General features: G+C 38.4%; 3 protein-coding genes across 4 annotated transcripts; 1 reads left to right on the plus strand and 2 right to left on the minus strand.

Moving 5' to 3' along the window:
* Nucleotides 1-2,149: 2,149 nt before the first annotated feature.
* LOC106299080 (peroxidase 11) lies at nucleotides 2,150-3,648 on the minus strand. Its single transcript, XM_013735216.1, has 4 exons — nucleotides 3,347-3,648; nucleotides 3,030-3,221; nucleotides 2,757-2,922; nucleotides 2,150-2,682 (listed from the first exon to the last, which is right to left on the minus strand). The coding sequence occupies exons 1-4, from the start codon at nucleotides 3,566-3,568 to the stop codon at nucleotides 2,255-2,257; spliced, it is 1,008 nt and encodes a 335-aa protein (XP_013590670.1). The 5' UTR covers nucleotides 3,569-3,648; the 3' UTR covers nucleotides 2,150-2,254.
* A 12,065-nt stretch (nucleotides 3,649-15,713) lies between these two features.
* Nucleotides 15,714-22,746, plus strand: LOC106299515 (transcription factor SPT8-like). Of its 2 annotated transcripts, XM_013735596.1 has the most exons (2): nucleotides 15,714-16,893; nucleotides 22,292-22,746. In XM_013735596.1, the coding sequence occupies exons 1-2, from the start codon at nucleotides 16,543-16,545 to the stop codon at nucleotides 22,370-22,372; spliced, it is 432 nt and encodes a 143-aa protein (XP_013591050.1). In that variant the 5' UTR covers nucleotides 15,714-16,542; the 3' UTR covers nucleotides 22,373-22,746. The 2 variants fall into 2 exon arrangements, with proteins under 2 accessions (XP_013591050.1, XP_013591049.1); XM_013735595.1 differs by lacking the exon at nucleotides 22,292-22,746 and having other exon boundaries at nucleotides 15,720-17,172.
* A 3,339-nt stretch (nucleotides 22,747-26,085) lies between these two features.
* On the minus strand, nucleotides 26,086-26,927 carry LOC106298053. Its single transcript, XM_013734157.1, has 2 exons — nucleotides 26,521-26,927; nucleotides 26,086-26,256 (listed from the first exon to the last, which is right to left on the minus strand). Exons 1-2 carry the CDS (start codon nucleotides 26,857-26,859, stop codon nucleotides 26,086-26,088), a joined length of 510 nt encoding a protein of 169 aa, XP_013589611.1. The 5' UTR covers nucleotides 26,860-26,927.
* Between the last annotated feature and the right edge of the window lie 523 nt (nucleotides 26,928-27,450).

Genomic DNA, 27,450 nt, shown 5'->3' on the forward strand with positions numbered 1-27,450 from the left:
TGTCGCGTGTTGGCGTTTTTAGCCGCTGGAGCTTTGGGTGCGTTCATCTTGCTGAGAATGGCGTTAGTATCTTCTTCCATTCGGATGAAATTGTCAGATCGCGCGATAGCATCCTGGAGCGACGTAGTTGGGTTTTGGTATAGATCCTCCCGGAATTTAGAACGAACCCACAACGTGTTCCGCAGGGCGTCAATTGCCGATACCGTCTGGAATTTCAATCCTTGAGACTACGGCTTTGAACTTCTCCATGTAGTCGCGAAGGCTCTGGTCTTTGGTTTGGTTGAGGTTCCACAAGCTAGAGGCAGTAGCGCTGCGCTTGGTGAACATAATGTAAGTCTTGAGAAAAGCTGCTGACAAGTCGCGGAAGCTTCCGATGGAGTTTTCTTCTAACTGGGAAAACCAGGTTAGGGCTTGCTCGTGGAGAGTTTCGACGAACAGTTGGCAGTAGCTTGCGTCTCTTTCTTCGTCTGGGAGTCGAGCCCGTGCCATCGCAATGTTAAAAGCTGTCATGTGTTCCACTGGGTCTCCGCCGGGTTTGTACTCGGGTAGGCGCAGTTTTTCTATTCTTCCGAGTTGGACGCTGGTCAGAGCACTAGTAAACGGAGTGCGTGAGGTTGCGGCGAGGACGCTCTCGATTTGCGGGGCCGCGCTGGTTACTTGATGGATCTTCTCGCTCATTTGTTGGAAACTGAGTTTGAGCTCGGCGAGCTCGCGTATGGTTGCCAGATCAGAACCTACCGGGGGGTGGTCGGCGAAAAGGGTTTCGTTAGGCTCGGAGTCGTCTGAGATATGTTCGTCTCCGGTCGCCGTCGGGTTGGTGTTAAAGAGGCGACAGCGTATCTGCTGGGGACAGCTTGTTTGGCCGTCGGGAGCTGTGAGGGCCGCGACCAGAGCAGCTAACTGGTCGTTGGTCGTCTTTTGGACTTCGTCTTGATGAGCAAGTCGAGCCATGATAGAGCTCATGAAATATGTGGTGATGGGCGGCGCGGCTTCGGGCATTGGGGTTGGTTCGCCGCCCGGAGCGCCGAGGGTGGCGTCGTTTTGAACCATGTAGATCTAGAACGTTACTTTAGTCGGCCCCACGGTGGACCCCAATTGTTTGTGCAGGATTCGGTTGATTAGAATAATGAACGTAGGAATGGGGGGACTAAAGAAGCTTTTATTAGAATCAAACAAGAGGTTACAAGATTGACGGGAAATAAGGAGACAAGATCAAAGGTTTAAACAACAGAATCAAAGAGATAATTAGGAAACTCTAGATCTAGCCGCTTCTGTATGTGTTGTCCAAAAGTCCCTTTTCGTTGTCTCCTCATCCCCTCTTATAGTGTCCTCGTCCGCGATGCCCTAACCGTGACGTCCTTTGGGCCCTGTCGTTAAAGGCCGAGTATGCGGGCCTTGGTACTGTTCTCTATAAGCCGAACATATTTAGTCGGCTTAACTGATCGGCTAAAAGTACTCTGGGGTCGAGTAGACATCTTTAGCCGCTTAAGCCGACTAAGCTGGTTAAGCTTGCCGGGCTAGGAACTGTTATTCGATAGGTCTTGTGGAGGGATGTAATCCATCTCCTACAGTAGAGGAAGTAAGTTCATCAGACCACGAAGACATTTGATTTCAGTCGAAGTACCAATGTTCGATTAGCTTCAGCTAAAGAATAGGACACCACCTGTTTAATTATTTTCCAATTGACAGGAATAACTACCAAGTGCCACTAAGAAAACATCGTGTTAGCGGACAAGATGTTCAGTCATAATCAGAAAAGGCTAGTCCCGAAGTTTGGTGTTAGCATGAAATGTAATACCTCTCGACCTGGAGTTCATGTTAGATAACAGACAACTAGGATCGTATCATCTCAATATAATTGGCGACAAATGTGAATCGGAAGCATCTCCAATCTCATTCAATATTTTACTTCAAAATAGAGTGATAAATAAATTTTTATTTTTTGTTCATTACTTTATTTCTTACTCCATTTTTGGACTAAAATATAGAGTGGAGTTATAAACATCATATCAAAGTTATGATCGAGTTCTCTCAAAAATTATGATCGAGTTCTCTCAAAAATTATGATCGAGTAATTGTGAAATAAATGAGTTGGCCGATAGAATAACGATAACATAAATTTATATTGAAGGGAAAATGTATAATTAAGGAGATAAAAAGATGGATTTCCTTTTAAAATAAATAATGATAGGAAAATAGTTTTTTTTTTTTTCTGTAACTGGACTTAAGAAAATAGTTTTGCTAATGGATGTTTTCATGTATTAACGAATCTGCAGTTTCTTCGAACTTCTCCATCGACCAAGCTCTTAGAGTTCAAAATGTTCCCCATCTTCACCATCGACTTAGAGAATTGCTCGAAGAAAGCAACCGGATCCTCCGCGTACTTGCTCACTATACGCCGCGTCTGTATACCGAACATGCTCGAGTACATCTCTTGGTCCGAGTTCAATAACCCTTCTCCTCTCAGCAACGTGTGGTAGATAGAGTTGTCGAAGAGATTCGGCGTCACGTTGTCCATCGCCGTCACGTTGCTGTCACCTTCTCCGCTGCTCTCCGGACACAACTCTCGGAGGCTCGTCAGGTACGTCTCCGACACAGGATTCAGCGCAGACGTCACCCGAAAATCACCGTAGATCCGTGAACGGAAGTTCCGGCATTGTGCTTTCCCGATCGTGTGAGCTCCTACGTACATGAAGTGATCCGGTTTGATGTTAAAATCAATTCCGGTTTAGTTTGGTTTAGCGGATTGATCTTACCAACAAGAGCGACCATGTCTTCAACAGAGAGACCCTGATAGTAGAATTTAGAGATGATGCTGACTAAACCCTCTTCAGGAGTTGGAAGGTTCGTTGTTGCAAGCTCGTAGCTTGCTGTCTTTGAATCTTTTCTTCCCACAGGAACGTCCCAGTAAGGCCCACCAACCTTTTATCATATCATATTAACATGTTATTTCAGTTTCATAATTCATACGATACTATATAATATACATGATTGTTTGTGATAATCCCCCATGAGGGACTAATATATACCAGGATTGTAGCATCTCTAGCAGAAATCGTGAGAAGATCAGCGCAGGAAACGACTCCAGGACATTCAGATTCGATTATGTTCTTGATTCTGTCTACAATTTCGTATCCTTTCAATGAGTTTATGTTGGGAGAAGCTTTCTTCTCTCCCTGCAGTGTCTCTGTTTCATCCAGTAACACCGATGCATCGCATCCCTGCAATACAATTTAACCCTTGAGTAACTATGCGTACCACAAAGCAACTCCTTTTAGTTAAATTTCAGCTAAAAAGAGGTGGGATGATTTCTTGCATGTCAAGTAAGGTGTGTAAATGTACTTACTTGGACAAAACAGTCATGGAAGTGTAGACGAATAACTATGGCTGCATTTCTAGGATCTTCCTTCACTATGCATTCCATTTCTTTCTTGATGACGTCAAATGCGGTGGGGCAAGTAGACTTGTAATTGTCGAGGGTTAAAGGAAGATCCTTTCCCGATACGTCAAAGGAAAAGCATGGGATAAATATTGCATGAACGAGAAAGATCACAAGGAGGAGTTTCATTGTTTCTTCTCTTGAAACCCTTTTTGATCCAATTTTTTTGTTTGGAAATGTAAATTTATTTGTGGGACTGGGAGGTAAGGAGTTGGAGAAATTGGGTGGGACTTCAAATAGATATATAAGGATGAGAGAAGTAGACATTGTAAGGTTTTAGATTTCTTGTGTCAAAAGGGTCTTGACAAGGTTGGTAAAATGAGATGCAACTAATTCTGTGAGATGGTTGTTGGGGTTTCCTATGACCTAAAGATAAATTAGATGAAAGTTAATTTGAACAATAGTACAGGTTACCACACCAAAATCATATATTACCATAAAATGTACTATTTTCACGTTTATATATTCTGATTTTTTTTTTTTTCACAAGTATTTCTTTTGTGTGTGTTTGCATTAGCTGCAAGTCTGAACCATGTGATACTTGAAACACATCTAGAAGCCTCGTTGTTTTTGTAGTTTGCTCAACTGTTTTTATTGATTTGGTCATCAAAATGACCTTTTCTATGGCCACACAAAAATTAAATTAAAATATAGAATTTCATAACTCAGTTTTCATATTTTCAAAATATGATTTGAACGCTGGCTGTGACGCGACAGCGACACTAATGCAAACCCTGCTCCAAATTATGTAATATTTCAACCTATTTAGCTATAAAACAGAGGTGAATTTGGAAGTAAAACAGCCCCAATTTGCATAAATTTCTTGAGTAAGAGCTATGTATGTCACCAAAAGGTTACGTGAATAATTTTCAGGTCGATTTTTGAATTTCTCTTAACCTCAACAATAGTTTTATATATATTGTTTTGTAATTATACTGCTAACTGTTCTTATGTTGCCTTTGTATCCTTTACCTCAAATGACGAAAAATAAAAAGTAGGAGGGAAACTATGATCGCTGACGTCATATTGAATTATACGATTTGACTAAAAGACACTAAAAATGTAAAATAATAACAAAGTAGTCCAACAATCGATGATAAAACTTAAATTTATCTAAATCGTCGTCACCTTGTTATCAACTTATTATTTTAAAAATATTTTCAGCCTTCAAAACGGTTAAAAACAAGGTTACATAGGGCAGGGATGCATTAGTTGGAAGAAACTTATGTTCCTAGGTTTTGGCAGTGCCGGTTCTGAACCCACTCCTACGTAGGGCTGGGTTGCGGGTCAAACCCGTCCCGCTGACCCGCCAACCCGCAGGTTACAAAGTTTTTTTTGTCAAAAAATCAAATCCGCACAACCCGCGAACAAATAAATTTGTACCCGCACCGCTCCGCTTAATTTTGCGGATAACCCGCGGGTTATATTTTTATTTTAAAAAATATTTATTTAATTTATTTTTTTGTAAAATATAATATAAATAATATATTTATAATTAAAATTTTAAATATTTTAAAATATTTTGATTATTATTTTTTAAAATTCCCATATTTTCTTTACAAAATATACATTTTTACAAAAAAAAAAATATTTTTTTTTAAAATGTAAAAAAAAAAATTGCGGGTTGGCGGGTACTCGCGTTTCAAAATCCACCAACCCGCACCCGCCCTGCATAAAATGCTCATAACCCGCACCCGCACCCGCAAATCGATTTTTCTAAATTGTTCGACGCGGGGCGGATCAAATGGGCCGGGCCCCACGGATAAAAACTCATATTCCCAGGCCTACTCCTACGGAACATACGCATGGGGCCCATACTTTTAAAAACTTCTTGCTGCCCATTTTTCACTGTTGCTAACGTGTTAATGTCAACATGCGAAGTGTACAAACTTATGGGGCAATTTCAAAAAAGATCAAAAGTTGGCTCTTAACGATTTTATCTAATATGAAAACTAATAACAAGATAAAAATAAGTGATTAAACTTCAATAAACAAGAGAAAAGACAAATGAAACTAAACAACTTAGAGATTTTGTTTCTAACTCTTTTGTTGTTTGGTTTTCATGTTTGCTTGATTGACATATATGATCAAATATTGATATAAAAATATTTTAAATGGTTTCGTATATCTATAAAATTTGAATTTGCATAAGAGAAAAAGGTTATTTTCTAAATTTTATTAGCTTTAAGGATTTTATAATTTTTACTACTGCAATTTAAAATTTTAAGAGTTTTGATTTATATATTATTTAGGGCCTCGATTTTTAGTTTCGTTTGGACCTCTAATATTTCAGGACCGGTACTGGGTTTTGGTAAAGAGGTAGGGGCTTTTGATGACGTCTTCATCATGACCTCTTAGATATCTGTATCTGACTTATACCAATGCAGTTTAAATCGACGATACAAATTTTAACATCCGAACGATTAGATCATCCCATGATATTGAACTAGAGACGACCCCAACGATTATTATTTTGAAGGATTGGGGCCAACTTTTTGTTTAGAATGTGAATTCCTATGTGTTCCAAAAAAAAAGGTGTGAATTCCTGATAAGGGTACAAACTTAAACCATGCCAACAGAACTCTCTTATTGTTTCCTCCATTCTGTTTTTTTTTTGGAGTTACAAAGCTATATTTTTCTTCATATCCCCTATATATTAATCTTAGAGTATTACGACATATTTTCGTAGCCACGTGTCATCACGAGAATGATTCTTAGAATTGTTAGAAAAATAAGTTGGTCCATATAAATATATATTATGCTTTTTGATGTAGCATAACACCGACATACGACGGTCTCTATTGACGTTAAAGCCCTATAATGTGTTTTCCTTTTTAGTTTGGGTTTTTACTTATATTTTCCTATTTTGTTTTGAGATTAGGATCTTCTTCTCCTATATAAGAAGATCACGTTAGTTTAATTAAGGCACCCTACTTTGAATATTGAATAAAGATTTATAGTTTTCTAAGAGCTTCTAGCAAACATTGCGAAGAGTATTCGTGACCTATCATCTTTGTCTTTGAATTAACTTCAAGAACACGTTACCGGAGTAAGGATCAAATCCTTGATCTTTAATTCATAGCTTCCGCACTCTATCAGTTGGTATCAGAATCATCACGTTTCTGGAGTTCATCTCTCGTTTTCAATGACAAAGAAAACCACAGACAGAACCTCACAAGAGATGAATGATTTACGAGCACTAATTATCGAGATCCAAACGGCTCTCGCCACCACCATCCAGACGTCGATGCAGAACTCAATTCAACAATTGGGCGAATCGTTGGCGACTCGTTTGGATACCATGACCACGACATTAATAACTCAACTGGAACCTCGTAACCAGCAAGCCGTTAATGTCCAACAACTGATACCTCCACACACCATCAATTACCTCTACAACAACTTCCACAAGATCTACCACCTAACCGCCAACACAATCAAAGGAATCAACGTCAAAACATGATCGGGGATGCACGAGTCCAAGACATGCAGCCTGATGTAGTTGACGAAGATGAACTGCATCGTCGCGTATATCATGAAGAACTGTGCAAGCGAGATAACATGGACAACCACTGGGAACGCGGATTTCGTGTTGAGATACCGGAATTCCATGGCAGAATTCGTGGCGACAATCTTATTGATTGGCTAGTTTCAGTCGAAGAAATCCTTGAGCTCAAACGAGTGCCTCCTGGCCGTCGCGTGTCTCTAGTCGCTATGCGTTTTCGCGGATACGCTGCTTGGTTGGAGACAATTTGAAATCATGGGATACCAAGTTATGTCAGGCTGAGTTTGCGCACAACCACGCGTTGAATCGAAGCTTGGGTTTCTCACCATTCCGTGTGGTCTATGGTCTTGTTCCTCCTTGCCCTTTGGATCTCCTAACGTTACCGGATAAAACAAGACATCATGGGGAAGCTGCAGACTTCATCAACGATTTACAGGGTATTCATCAGCAGGCTCAGCGACATTTGGAGTCTTCAGCGTCGAAGTACAAGCAGGCTGCTGATTCCAACCGGCATGAAGTATTGTTTGCCCCAGGAGACTTGGTTTGGGTGTACTTAACTAAAGAATGGTTACCTTTGCGGGAATACAACAAACTGAAGTCTAAGAAGATTGATCCGGTTGAAGTGCTTGAGCGTATTAATCCTAATGCTTACAGGGTTCGGCTTCCTGCTCATTTCCGGACGTCGGATGTGTTCAATGTCAAACACTTATCACGTTTTCATGGCGATAACATCCCACCAGATTCGAGGGTGAATCCTTCCAACCCGTAGGGACCTGATGTAGCATAACACCGACATATGACGGCCTCTATTGACGTTAAGGCCCTATAATGTGTTTTCCTTTTTAGTTTGGGTTTTTACTTATATTTTCCTATTTTGTTTTGGGATTAGGATCTTCTTCTCCTATATAAGAAGATCACGTTAGTGTAATCAAGGCACCCTACTTTGAATATTGAATAAAGATTTATAGTTTTCTAAGAGCTTCTAGCAAGCACTGCGAAGAGTATCCGCGACCTATCATCTTTGTTTTTGAATTAACTTCAAGAACACGTTACCAGAGTAAGGATCAAACCCTTGATCTTTAATTCATAGCTTCCACACTCTATCACTTTTTATTAAACTAACTATCAAATTAATTAGTAGTATACAAAAGAATATTTTTTCTTTCCTTAAATAAAAGCTATGAAATTACATAATATGGTTAACATATATATGACAATTAATGATTATGAATAATACATATTTGATAACAATTTTTCTAACATTTTCTTTTAATTTTATATTATTAAAAGAAATTAAACAATCACATTAAGCATATAATAAAAAAATTCGATTTTTTCTTATATGTTATATTTTGAATTTTTAAAAACGACTATAAATTACTAAAAATGGTAAAAGTCCTACATTGAAAATTTTGTGATCAATGGTTTAATTTTTTTTGTTCAAGCAAGATACAAATGATGATCATATATCGTAGGGGTGGGCATTCGGATACTCGTTCGAGTTCGTTTGGGTATTTCAATATAAAAGTATAAAACCCACTCGGATATTTCTACACTTCGAGTCGGGTTCGGGTATTTTATGTTCGGGTTTGGATATTTTGGGCCGGGTTTGGATATTTAAATTTTGAAGAAAAAATAAATAAATGATTCATTGTTTAAGTTTTTTTTATTTAAAATATATTTTAACTGGTTTTCTAATTTTTTTAAAAATTAAACTATTAATAGGTTTGGAGATAAAACTTTAAAAATAAAATGACACTAATTTAGTTGTTGTTTTGAAATTTTAGATACAACTTTTGTTAGTACAAGAACCAAGAGCTTGATATATATTTTAAGTGAGTAGCAAATAATTTTGTTCATAATTATATGTATATTATCTAATTTTTAGCAATAAGCATCATTAATATAAATATTTTGAGTAAAATGAGAGAAGTAAAATAGAAATAGAGGGCTAAGTATACTTATGTTTGGTTATCTTCGGATATCCATTCGGGTTCGAATATTACCCGTTTGGATTTAAATATTACCAGAACTTGTGAAATAAGTAATTTGTTTTGTTGTTCTAGGATTAGATGATATTTAGACAGAGCTGGTGAATATATACTAGACATGCATTTATAATTCAACTTTGCACTTATATATTCTATAATAGCTTGATATATTAGATTTGAACACTAATCTGTTAATATAGTTTGCCGGTGATTTTTTTCAAAATTTTGATTCTTAGATATATATCTGGAGTGAAACTAATTTTTACAGATGTCCATTTTTTAAAAATTGACACTAATTTAATTCACCGAATTCATAGAAGAAGTTAAAAAAATAAACTTAACTTATATCAATAAAACAAGGACGAGAATGAAAACACAATTTTATAGAGTAAAAATGAATTCACTTATAGAGAGTCAATAGTAAACAAATCGAGAGCAGAAAACCTAATCCCCTTTGATCATTATACAATCGATGTTGCCTATTTGTCGATGTTGTCTATTTGGTTTTGGTGATTTGTGTTAGCCGCAAAACTTAATTTTCTTTTGTGCATATGAAGTCTTAAAAATAGTTAAAATGAAATGTAATATGTTAACTCTTCAACAACGATGATATGTTTAAGAGACCAACATTTATATTCGTTATTTTATAATAGATAAAGATTATAGTGTTACAAAATGTTAAAACTATTTAATAAACAAATATTATTATAAAAACTCACCTTGCGCATATGCGCGGGTAATCATTTAGTGATGTCATTATTTTCGTTCATATGATGTCTTAAAATTTTTGACAGCAAGTTTTATATTAACTGAATCAGGTAAAGAAAACCAAGACAAGATCTGGTTACAAAATGGCCCATTAGCTCACTTGGTTAGAGCATCGCGCTAATAACCTGAAGGTCTCAGGTTCAAAATCTGCATGTCATGGGCCAATTCCACGATTTTCTTTTGGAACTAAACCAATTCTACAACTTTTTTTTTTCATTTTTAAACAAAATATGGTTTTGAAGTGATTGTGCTCTTGGAACAGGTCTAAAAAAACAACGAGTCGGTTGTCGTCAATGAGTATGTGATAATGTTTCAGGCGAACATCATTGTTCATTAAGATGGTTTAACTGGCATGAGACGAAGCATATGATTGCATAGAGTGGAGCGGTTTGACAATGTTTTATGTTCTGTAATAAATACTATCATCTTGTTTAATGTGTGAGTAAAGCACATATGAAATATTTTCTTCATTAAAGGAGCAAGATGTGCCAAGAAAGAACACTCTCTCCCGCGTACCCCTTCATCTCATTACGGAGGCCTCTTTTAATTCATGTCCACGATGACAAATACAGTAACACCCGGAAAATGGCAATTAACCTTTCCTCCAAAATAAGATCTTGAAATTTGTGAACGGATATTTTGGTATCGATAAGTACTTTTTTTTTGTAACACCAAATTTATATTAAAGATCAAGGAGCGTAAGAGTTTACAACTGAAACAGAAGATTCTGGAGTCATGCTCGACGGTAAAACGAAAGTAGAAAGCATTATGAAACATAGAAAGATAAAGTCTATAAGAGGCGAGTCAAGCTCAGCAAGATGAAGAACCCCATGGAGAAGTTTCACCCTAATCCCTAAGGAGATTGTTCGCGAGAACAATTGATTGTCGAAATCGACGTTGATACACCAATGAGAAGCGACTGGATTGTTACCTGCCAAGAGCTTTTGGTGAGAAGCTCTAGGACCTTGGGCAACACCGAGAAGAAGAAGTCATATATGACTGGATTTGGTACTGAAGTTTACACGATCAGTTCTAACCTCAACAAAGCTTCTCAACGAGACTATGTGAATCTCAAAAGCTAACTTAGCCTTCATAGTGACGCTTAGGACAGGGGAGTTGGATGACGGAGTGAACGGTTCAATCGGGTCAAAACCTTGGACCTCAACATTACCATGTCGAAGCCAATAGTTTATAACCGGAATAGACCTGAGCATATTGTCATCGCACTCATTCTGGTTGAGCGTGTTTGAGTAAACGTTGGGTAAGAGGCTGAATGTTTCGGGACGGTCGAGTCTCCTTGCACAATACTTCGGTTTTTTCCTCCGGCTTGTTGGAGTGAGAGCACATGGCAGTGGAGGAGCGAACTGATATTTTTCGGTTTCACTTCCTAGGTGAGGAAGAAGGTGGAGACGGGGTGGACATGTTCTTGCAGTTGATGGAGATGACAGTAGGTCTACTCGGAATAGCTTATCTCCATAGAGTCCTTGGCGTTGATGCAGTGTTGGCTCGATGACTGATGCAAACACGACATTATCAAAGCCTGCAAAGAAGCTGACGATGGTTGGTGAGAGGCGCAGGTTGGAGGCGGAGGTGGTGAGCGGTTCTGGACTCCGAACTGACGAAAACGCGATGCTACACGATTGAGAGACGCCTCCTCGTCCAGAGCGGCGAAGGTTCTCAGCGGTGGTGAAGGAGACTACGCCGGAGCGGTATTGATGCGCGGTGTAGTCTAGAGAGGTTAAGGGGCAGCAGGGCGGAGTCACAGCGTCAAGGAAGGGATCTGAGGTCGCGTGGAGTGGTGGAGGCGCTTTGGAGATGCAGAAACTACCAGATCTTATGAGCCTATGCTCGGGATAAGTGGATCTGATGGTTCCACTTGTATGATGAGGTACGGCGCTCAGCGTGGTAGTGGTGACGGTTCCGCCTGGTCGACATGGGAATGAGACGGTGGTGTCGTTGATGCTGGCGGAGATGAGGAGAATGGGAGGTGATGTCGACGAGGAGGGACAGGGATGATTCCAGCGAGGAGCCTTAATCCCAGAGATACAAACCTCAGATCTGGCGCTCCAGTTGAAGGGGCCGTCGCGGGAGAGGATGCAGTTAGTGGAGAAGCCGTAGTGGACTTCAAAGGAGCTGACGACAAGTCCACCGGTGTTCTTCTGAGTAGTGCTTGAGACCAAGCCACATAACCCATCTACAGCACCGACGACGAAGAAAATGAACAGAGAAGTGAACAGAGAAGTGACGAAGTTGCTGAAGACGGTGACTGGAGACATGACTGGAGATGAATGGCGACGCCGGCGAGCTGAACCACCGCCGGCGTCGAGAGATGCGGCTCCTTGGGTTCTGTGCTAGAGAGAAAAGAGGCTAGGGTGAACACTTTAATAAAATGGTATCGATAAGTACTTAAGTGGTACTTAAAATGGTCTTTATATCTCTTGAAAATCCTATTTATTTGTGATCGTACTTCTACTCCATAATCTCTTTGAAATGCATTTTATTATTTGATTCTGGTGCGGCAATACACCAGACGAAATAACAAGTATTGGATTGCTAATTATTTTAAACCATGATTAACTACAAAACTCCTTGGTACAACCTACTCGAACCAATTGAGTCATGTCTTAGAAATTTTGATGGAAAATTTCGCGAGAAGACCAACCTCTTTCTACTTTGATATGTATTTCATGCAACGGTACATTCACTTTGGAGTGAGCGTAATGGAAGAAGACATGAAGAACCGAAGAACATCAACAGGCTCCGTCTTGCCTAAGGCAAGCTATAGATCAGCAAATTGCAAACAAGATTTCTTCGATTCAAGCTATGGGAAGAACTAGATATGAGAAAAGCTATGGAAGTTTGCAGTGCATTGCTTCAAGATGATATCAAGTATTCATCAAAACCAAAACCTTTGGCTTAGTTGATACGTTTCAAAACAGAGATGCCCTATTGTAAAAATATTTTGAGTTGATTTATTTTACATTCATTCTAACTCTAAGAAAAGAAAATTAAAGATTTTGCTTATGATATGCTGAGAAACCTTTAATGTTAGCCAAAAGATGGCTTGAGAATTAATCTTCACATCCTCAATTAGGGATGGCAATTGGTACGTTAGCCCGCGGGCCTAACCCGTAAAGTCCCACTGCGGGGTGGGTTTGGGTTTACATATCTTAGGCCCGAGATCTTGCGGGTCTTGCGGGTTGGTCAATTTCGGGTATGGGTCAATGCGGGGCGGGTCGACGCGGGTTTGCGGGCCATTCTGGACCCGCATGTCTTCTTCACCAGAGACGTTTGGTGTTCAGCTCACTGACGAAAAAGGTGAGAAATGGCGACTGTAGAGGAAATTCTTGATCTTCTCTTCCACCCGTTGACTAAGGTCACCACCGGGCCTTATCTTCTTCATCGGTACCTTCTCTTCATCTTTGGTCTACAACCATACTTCTTTTCGTAGAGAGCACCACCAGAGCTTCTCTTCTTCCTCGATCTACTACCATAGCTTCTCTTCTTCCTCGTTCTTCTTACTCCATCTACCACTGTAGCTTCACCTCTTCCTCGATCTATCACCATCTACCATCTACACATGTATATGATTTCTTCCTCTCAGTATACACAAGTTAAAGTTAAATCTTTGCATGTTATTTATATCACTCGCCATTCTATACTGTAATTAGATTACAAATTTACAATCTGCTACTAAGTTACAGTATTGAGTTCAAGAGTTTGTTTGACTTGACTAGTTGACTTGAAACATGATGGTTGTAGACTTTAGTGACAAAAAGTTATCAGTTTTGGTTTTTTTTTTTATGTATGAACTGTTTTGTTTGAAACTTTGATTGTTTTAAAGTTTTACTATTAATTGTCATTGGAATCAGACTGATTCAATATTACATTTTCATTCTTTAGTAGAGAAACCAAAGAAACCGTGTAGGCTAATATCATGTCTCATCTATCTTGTTTATCATCAAAAGTGTCTTCTTCATTGTCAGTGATCTTCCTCAGACTGCCTTGATTCTCTTCCCAATCGAAAGGAATCAAAGAACGTTCGGAGAAGTTTCTTTTTGCCTCCTCCTCGTACTCTCTGCGCCACTCTGTGATTCTTCGTGGGCTTGTTGGTGCGCTTAAGAAGCAGCCAGTGAATTTTCTTTGCGAAGATGGAGCAGTTAAACTAATCACTTCCATTCTTTTTTTCTGTCTTTCTGAGAACTGTTTGATTTGCGATGAGTTCTGAGATGTCTCAAGGTCAATGAGAAGACGAGAACTAATGAGGACTGCATTTTTACTACCCGCGGGCCGGACCGCAAAGTCCTATGTAGCAAATGGGGCGGGTTTGGGTAGAGGTTTAGGAACCGCGGGTTACGGCGGGCTGACTCGCAAAGATCCGCCAGAGATAGAGACCGCAGCGGGGCGGGCCACGGCGAGGCGGGTTGTCCCAATTGCCATTCCTATCCTCAATGTTGTTTCTGACAGATGTTGCCGACCTTTCTCTTCTGTAATGTATTTTACCTTCAAACCTTTGTCATGACCCACACATATACGTGAACTACTTTTACCGTAGTTTAGAATCTTAAATTCTAGGAGCGCCAAAAACGTAAACTTCAGTGATTTAATTGGTGGTCTTGTGAGACCCGCATGAATAATATAAAAATAAAACCTAACATAATAAAATCCGTCTTAATCTATTAATCTAACCAAAGACTCGAGCGTAATTGACTTGACGTTTATGAACTTATTATAAAGCGAGATGTCCTTTCACAATCTCTCCATGGGTCTTAACTTCTTCATGTTTTCATTTTTAGCTGAGTTATTATTACTTTTTGTTAGAGGTTTATATATGAATACAGTAAAAGAAAAAAAAAATTCGAAACCAGTATTCAATTATTGCACTTTTACAGAAGAGAAAGAAAACAAAAAAAATGGGCCGAGAAATCTAATCGAAAGGTATGATGTTACAGCAGAGATTTTTGTCATCTTATCTAAGATGGCAACCAAATCATGAAAAATGCTTGAAGAAGTATAGTGGTGTGTCTAATTTAAATGAGAGAAGTTTCCAAAGTGTATACACACATCCAATAATAATTTAATAATTTCACATGGGAGACTTATGAGTAAGAGACAAATGAATCCATGGGGAAGTATACCTGACAAAAGCAGGCATTCAAAGCAAAGCAAAAAAGTTTGGTGCTAAGGGACATACTCACTTTCTTCTTTACCAGCAACCAAGCAACATGGCATTTACTAATTCATTTTTGAGAAACCTATTTAGTATATTAGTTCTAAGTTCATAGACTCATCATATACTAACAAGTGAAGAAAGTAATATTCTAGAACCCATCTATATACATATGAGAGTGAAAGAGAAGCGAATCCAAAAGTACTTGAATATCAAATCATGTAATATTTCTAAATTATCTAATATATTGGCCAAAAGTACTGTCAGCTTAATCCCATTACTAATGAAATAAATATATTATTATTAGAGAGAAACAGTACACTCACTCGTGTAGGATGAATGAAAGATAGTACAAAGACCCACATGAGAAAATACAAATGAGTCTCCCAAAAAAAAAGAAGCAATTGGAGGCATTAACGATGTGTACAATTCTAATAAATCCTAATATGCATCCATTCATGAGACCCACAATGCGTATTATTATTTGTACTATGATGATCAAATTTTCATAAAGTCCAAAAACTGAATTACTTGAATGGTTAACAAGAAGGGTCAAAGTCCTACTACAACACCATACCCATTTATAACGTTATAGATGGTTTCTTCCCACTTGATTTTGCTTAGCTGTAACCAATATGAAATCCAAATGACTGAAAAAATGTAAAAGGTGAAAGCATAAACAAGAAGTTGGAAGTAATTTAATAATCTATGTTTTGTCCTTTTCCTCAAGAATAAAAAGACAGTCAGTAAATCCAGTTGGGTTACCTTCAATGGAAAAAGAAAAAGAAAAAGAAAAAAGAAACTCTATACTTTGGGAGAGAGAGAGAGAGAGAGAGGAGAGAGGAACCAAAAGGCTGCAACACTTTTTATGACCAAGACAGGACTGAGAAAAAAGAAGAGTATTAAAGGAATGAGGAAGAGGAACAGCTCCTAACCTAATTAAGAAAATAGGTTTTCATATTCCTTCTTGTTTGTTGAGTGGGTCTCATCTTATTTCAACCTAAAAAAAGCTGAATCTTTTTATTGTTGTGGGATTGATTGCAACTTAGTGAATGAGAGAGAGTGAAGTAAAAACTAGTAAATGTTATGTCTATCCTATCATGTAGTTATTATCAATAAAAAAGGGTAAGTGTTAACCAATGAGCATTGCTTATACACCTCACTTAATGGGAGAGAGTTCAAAACAGATAACTCTGGGTTGGTGGGTATTGATGTATTCTGTCTCTTCTACGGTTTGTGTTGTTTGAACCGTGTTTTGGGAACTACTATAACATTCGATTCCCTATAGATATATCTCTATAAAAGAAAGTGGTAAAGAGAATTAAATTTCTTATAGAGAAACTGTACTATTCTTCATTTCAAGAATTCGCTTACTAACATTTTCTCCTTCATATCTACTATATCTGAAAATAGCTTGTCTTGTAGTTCTTCAATTGAGGGAAAACAATGGTCTTAGAATTGCCATGTGGTGATACACACTCCTAGTATTCAATTATAAGAGTGATTCAATAGGCTCCAGCTTTTCCTGATTCTAAAACACAAGAAAAAAATATCAGAAACAAAAGACACTGAGGCTATATCAGAGGGTAAAGAGATTGGGAACAAGCTGTAAGGTACGTAACGTTTTTCAAAAAAGAAGAAGCTAAGCTAAACTATTTTTGTGTTGGCAATGGAGTCTCCAAGAAGAGGAGGTTCTGAGGAGAAGAGTAGTTGTGAATCAGGATGGACTATGTACATAGAAGACACCTTCCATGGAAACCATCACTCTGAGGTTGTCTATGAAGAATATGATGATGATGATGATTTCAATGGAAAAGAGGTCGATGATGATGGGGATGGTGATGATGATAGTAGTGAAAATGGGAGCGATGATTCGATGACTTCTGATGCATCTTCATGGCCTAGCACTCAGCATCCAAGGAACCCCAAGAATCATGCAGCTGCAAAGAAGAGCAATGCCAAACAAGTCAGTCACCAGACAAAGAACAGGGCTTGTGAAAAGTTCAGCGACGAAGAAGAGGAATCTGAGTTCAAGGCTAGAACAAGAACCACTACAACTAGTCGTGTTCAAAGTAGAGGCAAGGCGAGCAAAACCAAATAAGACTCCTCAATACATGGTTTTAGTTTCTATTGCTATATCCAATGCAAAGGGAAAAAAATATCAGAATCAAGACGTTGTAGTTGTTTACTTTCATTTGATATTTATGTGTAATTGCATCGCTTTCTTTAACAGGATTATGTTTTTGCTTAAAGCAAATCCCGTTCCTGTAACTTTATCTGCCTTGGAGCTATGCTAATAATATCTACCTTTTCTGCACATACTCCGTTCTAACACAAAAAGGGAACATTTCAATAATCCATAGCCATTGAAAAAAGCAAAACATGTACACGAACTACATATTCATTCAAACAAGTTCAGATCCAAATGATTTGAGTTTTGAATAAAACAAAGAGGTCGATGACAAAACAAGAGTTTCTAAGGTTTTACTAGGCGTGGCCCCAAAATAGCTACCACACCATAGCTTTGCCTGTTAAAAATGAGTTTCTGCTTTCAATGCCTTAACATGATTCTTTTTCTAAAAATAACAACTTACAATCACTCAAGATATGTCATTATCAACTCTCACAAAACTTTACATAACCAAAAATTCATCAAATAGTATTTTACATCAGGAAGTTATAGAATATCCAAAAAAAGAACCTGTTTGTGATATTATTCTCACCTTTTTAACACAGTAAGAACCATGTAGCTTCTTGTTCACAACTGTAAATACATGGCCAACGTTTAACCCTCAAATTTTAAATAGTTAATATGTATCGATTATTTGGCTCTATATTGTCCAAAAACATATATTCTACGGAACATTTGACCTTTAAACCGTAATTGTTTCAAGTTCTATAAATCCCAGTGTCAATTCTAAATAAATCTAAATGTATAAGAAGAGTAAGAGTTTCTACTACTAGAGATATTTTCAACTGAGAGTCAAAAGCTCAGTAACAGAGCCAATCGATGATGGATCAATACTTTGAGATAGCATGATGCATAACTGTAACTTGTAATCAATATACATTTTAAGTCTCGGAAAATGACTGAAAAGTTATTAGACTTATTGAGGCACATTGAATTGAGAGTAGAAAACAACAAAGATTTTTTAGCTGGCAGCTTGCTAAGAGAGGACCGCCTTCACGTAGATGTGATTCTCAAGTCACTTTCGAGACTGTAATCTCAAATCCACCATGCACGTGCAGAAGCAATAAACAGGTAGATGATAATGAAAGAAGGGTCGTCCAATCTAATTCTAGTGACCCACAAAATTGTGAGAGGTCGTCCAATCTAATTCTAGTGACCCACAAAATTGTGAGAGATTAAGACCCGGAAAATGCACAACACATTGGACTTGGTCTACCAAATTTCAACTTCAAGAAAACCGTAGAACCAAACGAGGAAAGGCCAAGAACCAAGCATTTCAATTAAACAAATGGCCTCTGCACACTTTCCACTGCTGTTCGAAAATGACAGCCAAGGAAAAGATTAACAAAAGGCAACCACCAATTATTAAGATTATGGAGTTCTAGTTTCAAGTCACCAAAAGCATCCCAAAACTTAAAAGAGGATGAAAATGGCAGAATTTAAACCCTTGTGTTTATCCTCACTATTCAACCAGAACAGGTCCTCGACGTAGTTTAATGAAAACATTGGTTTTACCTCTTAGATTTTAAGGAGTCAGTATACAAATATCTTTACAGCCTCAAAATTATTCAGATAATACTAAAATTTATAATAAATGTTTATAGTCCCTAAAATTTCAGGGTCGGCCATGTATTCAATCTTTGAACTCTCTCGTGAACAAGACCAATACCAATGGAATATGAGCTTGTTCGAACTAAGGAGTCTGATTCGAGTTTGCAATATAGCTGAAACCTGAAATCTGAGAATATAGATTGCCTCAAACAATATTTAGTATTTACTTCAAAATAAAATTAAAATGTAAAATATAACTTGAAGACAACTCAGTATTCCAAACTAAACAAGAACTTTAATTTCCTCCTTAGACACGCTACCACGACAGACCTTACTTTCAAAACAAATTCTCATTCTATATCCCAGATTTTCTGCTTCTTTCACTGACTAATTACAAAAGCATGTCATACCATATTGACACGTATACATAAAAGGCCAGTGATCCTTATCAACACCGAGAGCAAAAATGACAGAACTCAAACGGGTATGCATTTCCTTCTCACTAGCACTTTTACTAAGCTTAGCAATTGAATCCCACAACATAGACTAACAGAAATGGTCGGTTGGGAATCACTTTGGCTTCTATTTTCCCGGTCTCTGTATTATAGGAGCCTGTAGTCCATTTAGGTGCATGGTGCATGTGGTTATTATCCGAAAATATTGTTGTTTCAAGCATACAGGGTTCTAATGAATTTTTTGTTTGTTCATCACTCTATTTTCCACTCTATTTTGCAGTAAATTATAGAGTGGAATTGGAGATGCTCTAAAAATAATGACTAGCTCAGGTTTAGATTTTACCATTATTCTCAGACGGTCAACTGCTCAAGGTGTCAAAACGGTATAACATTCTTATTAAAGTCGAAACTTCATGATGGAGATGGCTGAGTTATGTCAATTGCATCACTATAACGGTAGAAATCTTCGGCAAAGAGATTAGGCTTATGTGATGGTGACCAGTAGTGAAGATTTTGACATTTCCAAAAGTGTTCACGTGGAGATGAGTGTTGAATTAATCATGTCTTTTCGTAATACTTATCTCTAAATTTATTGTATTTTGTGGGCAAGAACAATTTGTACGGTTTAGCCATTCGAACTTTGATCAAATATCAAAATGTCGACAAAAATTTATTTAGAATTTTTTTTTCTTTTAATCTCTTCGCACAACATGTTAGACTTTGGTTTGCTGAAAAACTGCAGAACAAATTAAACAATTTACATTTTATAAAATAGAGATATTGAATATTGATTTAATTACTTTTGCTTTGATTTATTGTATTTATATCAAATTATTTCATAATTAGAAAAGCAAATTCTTTGTTAATTAATAAAGAAACATTTTAACCAGCCGGGTTGGGTTAGTGAGGTTTAAAGAATAACTTCAATACAGCCAATTCCCAGTTCAAGATTCTCGTTGGTTGGTGATCTAGACTGCCTTAAAGGATAAGAACATGTGGCTTTTTTTGTTCAAACCAAGCTTCCATTAGAAATTTAAAAGAGTTTTTCTCTACAAGGAGAGTACATCAAAGCCACTAAGGGCTGAACAAACCAAACATAGATTAAGCAAAAGATAGATTGACGATACACAACATTACAAGAGACCATAAAAAATAGAAAGATCTCATAATCTTCTTGAATAATTGCATACCGTGTAACCTCAAATGTCACAAACACTGCAACAAAGGCAGAGAAGAGCATCAGCCAGGAGGAAGATCCTTGCAATACTAGCGACGCTTGGCCATCCAATTCACTCCACATAGAAAGAAATATTGGGAAAAGAAACTGCTCCACAAAGGAATCCATTGGGTAATGAAATTCCTCCATAACCCGATTCACCGGGATAAGCGTATCAACGAGTTTTCCTTCAATCTGCCACCAAGAAAGATAACACGAATTAATCACAGCACCCAGAGCTGGACTGAATACACTAAGGAGACTGCATACTGCAGTAGAAGATCGCACTAAGGCGACCTGAGAGCCATCAACAGGCATAGAGGTAGAACCAAATGAAACAAAGTTCAATGGAACATTGTAATCTAAGTCCATAACCGACAAATCTGGTGCTACATACACAACAAACCTCTCAGACCATTCTACAAGAGAACAAACTGAGATTGAGGAGAGGAGACAAACCATAATAAACGGGAGAGTAAGCGAACCAACACAAGTAAGAGAAGAACAGTGACGTCTCCAAACAACAAGTCGGCTAAAAATCACACTGCATACTTCAGGATATAAACACTTAGAACCAAATATTGTGCCATCAACGAACACAAGGGAGACAACACCATCACTAGCCAGATTTGGAATGTTGAAAGATGCTTGAGAAAGGGTGAATGGTGTGTCAAATAGCCGATGAATGACGAGACTTAAGGAAGCGTCGGGAGGGTCCGGTGGTTCCGGCGGGGAGAGAGATTCAAACGGCACAGTAGCAGACGACCACGGCGGCGGCGGATCTGGAGGAAGACGGAGTCGCAACGGAGGAGGTGGTAGATGGAGTGGCGATGGAGGAGACGCAGTCACCACCGGAGCCATGGGAGAGGAGAGCTGCTTTATAGGGTTGGAGACTGAAGAACTGGGCTGAAGCTGAAGAGATCCATGGAAGTGGCCACACGGTGGTGGGTCGGGAGGAGGCCTGAAGAGTGACGGGGCAGGAGCAGTCCTCATCAGGAGCATGTCGGAGGAGAAGATCTGCTTCAGGAGGAGGAAGGCTGAACGGCGGAGTTGAAGCGGATGAGATCCATCAAAGCGGCGTGCATAGGAAAATGGACCTGAGAGGTTTTACCTAGGGCATGACCAGAGATTGGGGTTAAAAGAAGGTTTATATCCTCTAGAAACGATGGTAGGAGCTGGTATTCGGGTTTAAGTCCGTTCGGATTCTGGAATACTGAAGCTACAACAAATGCATAGGCCTTAGTCTGATAATGAAACACGAAGAGGATTAGACACACTTTTGCTTTAGGTTAATATTGGAGAAGAAATCTAGGAAGCTCTTATTCTATGATTCTTTTTAAAGGAGTTTGTATAAATGACTTTTCATGTTCATTTTAATTACGTCAATGGAATTTAATTTATAGATTTTTTTTTGCAGAACGATATCCTGAATGAAAGGTGTATTATTCTTTTGCTTTTTACTCATTTCCATTTAGAAACGATAGGGAACAAGATCTTGTGTGTGAACAAAGATTTGCATGATTATAGTTTATCAGCAAAAAGCCAAAAACCCACATAAGTCAAAAACGGTGCCTAGGCTTGGGATAAACGGGACGCAATCCACAGTTTTATGTTTTGACATAAAGGGCCAAGAAGTAAATTTCTTACTTGGGTCTTTACAAATATAATGAGTAATAACTAATGGCCCGGCTCGCCTCTATATTTTAGGGCTTTTCTTCTGTTTAAATTTCACACTTCTTTTCGACATATAGAGGAGGCAGAACGAGTAGTTCAGAAAAAAAAAAAAAAAAAAAAATAGCAATAGAAACTAAAACCATGTATTGAGGAGTCTTATTTGGTTTTGCTCGCCTTGCCTCTACTTTGAACACGACTAGTTGTAGTGGTTCTTGTTCTAGCCTTGAACTCAGATTCCTCTTCTTCGTCGCTGAACTTTTCACAAGCCCTGTTCTTTGTCTGGTGACTGACAAAGAACAGGGCTTGTGAAAAGTTCAGCGACGAAGAAGAGGAATCTGAGTTCAAGGCTAGAACAAGAACCACTACAACTAGTCGTGTTCAAAGTAGAGGCAAGGCGAGCAAAACCAAATAAGACTCCTCAATACATGGTTTTAGTTTCTATTGCTATATCCAATGCAAAGGGAAAAAAATATCAGAATCAAGACGTTGTAGTTGTTTACTTTCATTTGATATTTATGTGTAATTGCATCGCTTTCTTTAACAGGATTATGTTTTTGCTTAAAGCAAATCCCGTTCCTGTAACTTTATCTGCCTTGGAGCTATGCTAATAATATCTACCTTTTCTGCACATACTCCGTTCTAACACAAAAAGGGAACATTTCAATAATCCATAGCCATTGAAAAAAGCAAAACATGTACACGAACTACATATTCATTCAAACAAGTTCAGATCCAAATGATTTGAGTTTTGAATAAAACAAAGAGGTCGATGACAAAACAAGAGTTTCTAAGGTTTTACTAGGCGTGGCCCCAAAATAGCTACCACACCATAGCTTTGCCTGTTAAAAATGAGTTTCTGCTTTCAATGCCTTAACATGATTCTTTTTCTAAAAATAACAACTTACAATCACTCAAGATATGTCATTATCAACTCTCACAAAACTTTACATAACCAAAAATTCATCAAATAGTATTTTACATCAGGAAGTTATAGAATATCCAAAAAAAGAACCTGTTTGTGATATTATTCTCACCTTTTTAACACAGTAAGAACCATGTAGCTTCTTGTTCACAACTGTAAATACATGGCCAACGTTTAACCCTCAAATTTTAAATAGTTAATATGTATCGATTATTTGGCTCTATATTGTCCAAAAACATATATTCTACGGAACATTTGACCTTTAAACCGTAATTGTTTCAAGTTCTATAAATCCCAGTGTCAATTCTAAATAAATCTAAATGTATAAGAAGAGTAAGAGTTTCTACTACTAGAGATATTTTCAACTGAGAGTCAAAAGCTCAGTAACAGAGCCAATCGATGATGGATCAATACTTTGAGATAGCATGATGCATAACTGTAACTTGTAATCAATATACATTTTAAGTCTCGGAAAATGACTGAAAAGTTATTAGACTTATTGAGGCACATTGAATTGAGAGTAGAAAACAACAAAGATTTTTTAGCTGGCAGCTTGCTAAGAGAGGACCGCCTTCACGTAGATGTGATTCTCAAGTCACTTTCGAGACTGTAATCTCAAATCCACCATGCACGTGCAGAAGCAATAAACAGGTAGATGATAATGAAAGAAGGGTCGTCCAATCTAATTCTAGTGACCCACAAAATTGTGAGAGGTCGTCCAATCTAATTCTAGTGACCCACAAAATTGTGAGAGGTCGTCCAATCTAATTCTAGTGACCCACAAAATTGTGAGAGGTCGTCCAATCTAATTCTAGTGACCCACAAAATTGTGAGAGGTCGTCCAATCTAATTCTAGTGACCCACAAAATTGTGAGAGGTCGTCCAATCTAATTCTAGTGACCCACAAAATTGTGAGAGGTCGTCCAATCTAATTCTAGTGACCCACAAAATTGTGAGAGGTCGTCCAATCTAATTCTAGTGACCCACAAAATTGTGAGAGGTCGTCCAATCTAATTCTAGTGACCCACAAAATTGTGAGAGGTCGTCCAATCTAATTCTAGTGACCCACAAAATTGTGAGAGGTCGTCCAATCTAATTCTAGTGACCCACAAAATTGTGAGAGATTAAGACCCGGAAAATGCACAACACATTGGACTTGGTCTACCAAATTTCAACTTCAAGAAAACCGTAGAACCAAACGAGGAAAGGCCAAGAACCAAGCATTTCAATTAAACAAATGGCCTCTGCACACTTTCCACTGCTGTTCGAAAATGACAGCCAAGGAAAAGATTAACAAAAGGCAACCACCAATTATTAAGATTATGGAGTTCTAGTTTCAAGTCACCAAAAGCATCCCAAAACTTAAAAGAGGATGAAAATGGCAGAATTTAAACCCTTGTGTTTATCCTCACTATTCAACCAGAACAGGTCCTCGACGTAGTTTAATGAAAACATTGGTTTTACCTCTTAGATTTTAAGGAGTCAGTATACAAATATCTTTACAGCCTCAAAATTATTCAGATAATACTAAAATTTATAATAAATGTTTATAGTCCCTAAAATTTCAGGGTCGGCCATGTATTCAATCTTTGAACTCTCTCGTGAACAAGACCAATACCAATGGAATATGAGCTTGTTCGAACTAAGGAGTCTGATTCGAGTTTGCAATATAGCTGAAACCTGAAATCTGAGAATATAGATTGCCTCAAACAATATTTAGTATTTACTTCAAAATAAAATTAAAATGTAAAATATAACTTGAAGACAACTCAGTATTCCAAACTAAACAAGAACTTTAATTTCCTCCTTAGACACGCTACCACGACAGACCTTACTTTCAAAACAAATTCTCATTCTATATCCCAGATTTTCTGCTTCTTTCACTGACTAATTACAAAAGCATGTCATACCATATTGACACGTATACATAAAAGGCCAGTGATCCTTATCAACACCGAGAGCAAAAATGACAGAACTCAAACGGGTATGCATTTCCTTCTCACTAGCACTTTTACTAAGCTTAGCAATTGAATCCCACAACATAGACTAACAGAAATGGTCGGTTGGGAATCACTTTGGCTTCTATTTTCCCGGTCTCTGTATTATAGGAGCCTGTAGTCCATTTAGGTGCATGGTGCATGTGGTTATTATCCGAAAATATTGTTGTTTCAAGCATACAGGGTTCTAATGAATTTTTTGTTTGTTCATCACTCTATTTTCCACTCTATTTTGCAGTAAATTATAGAGTGGAATTGGAGATGCTCTAAAAATAATGACTAGCTCAGGTTTAGATTTTACCATTATTCTCAGACGGTCAACTGCTCAAGGTGTCAAAACGGTATAACATTCTTATTAAAGTCGAAACTTCATGATGGAGATGGCTGAGTTATGTCAATTGCATCACTATAACGGTAGAAATCTTCGGCAAAGAGATTAGGCTTATGTGATGGTGACCAGTAGTGAAGATTTTGACATTTCCAAAAGTGTTCACGTGGAGATGAGTGTTGAATTAATCATGTCTTTTCGTAATACTTATCTCTAAATTTATTGTATTTTGTGGGCAAGAACAATTTGTACGGTTTAGCCATTCGAACTTTGATCAAATATCAAAATGTCGACAAAAATTTATTTAGAATTTTTTTTTCTTTTAATCTCTTCGCACAACATGTTAGACTTTGGTTTGCTGAAAAACTGCAGAACAAATTAAACAATTTACATTTTATAAAATAGAGATATTGAATATTGATTTAATTACTTTTGCTTTGATTTATTGTATTTATATCAAATTATTTCATAATTAGAAAAGCAAATTCTTTGTTAATTAATAAAGAAACATTTTAACCAGCCGGGTTGGGTTAGTGAGGTTTAAAGAATAACTTCAATACAGCCAATTCCCAGTTCAAGATTCTCGTTGGTTGGTGATCTAGACTGCCTTAAAGGATAAGAACATGTGGCTTTTTTTGTTCAAACCAAGCTTCCATTAGAAATTTAAAAGAGTTTTTCTCTACAAGGAGAGTACATCAAAGCCACTAAGGGCTGAACAAACCAAACATAGATTAAGCAAAAGATAGATTGACGATACACAACATTACAAGAGACCATAAAAAATAGAAAGATCTCATAATCTTCTTGAATAATTGCATACCGTGTAACCTCAAAGGTCACAAACACTGCAACAAAGGCAACAAAGGCAGAGAAGAGCATCAGCCAGGAGAAGATCCTTGCAATACTAGCGACGCTTGGCCATCCAATTCACTCCACATAGAAAGAAATATTGGGAAAAGAAACTGCTCCACAAAGGAATCCATTGGGTAATGAAATTCCTCCATAACCCGATTCACCGGGATAAGCGTATCAACGAGTTTTCCTTCAATCTGCCACCAAGAAAGATAACACGAATTAATCACAGCACCCAGAGCTGGACTGAATACACTAAGGAGACTGCATACTGCAGTAGAAGATCGCACTAAGGCGACCTGAGAGCCATCAACAGGCATAGAGGTAGAACCAAATGAAACAAAGTTCATTGGAACATTGTAATCTAAGTCCATAACCGACAAATCTGGTGCTACATACACAACAAACCTCTCAGACCATTCTACAAGAGAACAAACTGAGATTGAGGAGAGGAGACAAACCATAATAAACGGGAGAGTAAGCGAACCAACACAAGTAAGAGAAGAACAGTGACGTCTCCAAACAACAAGTCGGCTAAAAATCACACTGCATACATCACTAGCCAGATTTGGAATGTTGAAAGATGCTTGAGAAAAGGTGAATGGTGTGTCAAAGAGCCGATGAATGACGAGGCTTAAGGAAGCGTCGGAAGGGTCCGGTGGTTCCGGCGGGGAGAGAGATTCAAACGGCACAGTAGCACACGACCACGGCGGCGGTAGATCTGGAGGAAGACGGAGTCGCAACGGAGAATGCGGTAGATGGAGTGGCGATGGAGGAGACGCAGTCACCACCGGAGCCATGGGAGAGGAGACCTGCTTTATAGGGTTGGAGACTGAAGAACTGGGCTGAAGCTGAAGAGATCCATGGAAGTGGCCACACGGTGGTGGGTCGGGAGGGGGCCTGAAGATGACGAGGCTTAAGGAAGCGTCGGAAGGGTCCGGTGGTTCCGGCGGGGAGAGAGATTCAAACGGCACAGTAGCACACGACCACGGCGGCGGTAGATCTGGAGGAAGACGGAGTCGCAACGGAGAATGCGGTAGATGGAGTGGCGATGGAGGAGACGCAGTCACCACCGGAGCCATGGGAGAGGAGACCTGCTTTATAGGGTTGGAGACTGAAGAACTGGGCTGAAGCTGAAGAGATCCATGGAAGTGGCCACACGGTGGTGGGTCGGGAGGAGGCCTGAAGAGTGACGGGGCAGGAGCAGTCCTCATCAGGAGCATGTCGGAGGAGAAGATCTGCTTCAGGAGGAGGAAGGCTGAACGGCGGAGTTGAAGCGGATGAGATCCATCAAAGCGGCGTGCATAGGGACCTGGGCCTACTGTTTTTAATAACCATGGATAAGAACATGTGGCTAATGCGTGGAAAAAAATAAAGAAACATTTCTTACA

The sequence above is a fragment of the Brassica oleracea genome, chromosome C6 (genome assembly GCF_000695525.1).
Source record: "Brassica oleracea var. oleracea cultivar TO1000 chromosome C6, BOL, whole genome shotgun sequence".
Lineage (NCBI taxonomy): Eukaryota > Viridiplantae > Streptophyta > Magnoliopsida > Brassicales > Brassicaceae > Brassica > Brassica oleracea.

Excerpts from the sequence above, each read along its gene's own strand:
- LOC106298053 (XM_013734157.1), bottom strand. The coding sequence starts at position 26,859 with ATGGCTCCGGTGGTGACTGCGTCTCCTCCATCGCCACTCCATCTACCG. Across the intron at positions 26,257-26,520 it reads TTACTCTCCCGTTTATTATG|ATTGAAGGAAAACTCGTTGA; the intron begins GTTTGTCTCCTC and ends TCTTGGTGGCAG.
- LOC106299515 (XM_013735596.1), top strand. The coding sequence starts at position 16,543 with ATGGAGTCTCCAAGAAGAGGAGGTTCTGAGGAGAAGAGTAGTTGTGAA. Across the intron at positions 16,894-22,291 it reads AGTTCAGCGACGAAGAAGAG|GAATCTGAGTTCAAGGCTAG; the intron begins GAATCTGAGTTC and ends GACGAAGAAGAG.
- LOC106299080 (XM_013735216.1), bottom strand. The coding sequence starts at position 3,568 with ATGAAACTCCTCCTTGTGATCTTTCTCGTTCATGCAATATTTATCCCA. Across the intron at positions 3,222-3,346 it reads TCCATGACTGTTTTGTCCAA|GGATGCGATGCATCGGTGTT; the intron begins GTAAGTACATTT and ends ATTGTATTGCAG. Across the intron at positions 2,923-3,029 it reads CTAGAGATGCTACAATCCTG|GTTGGTGGGCCTTACTGGGA; the intron begins GTATATATTAGT and ends ATATGATAAAAG.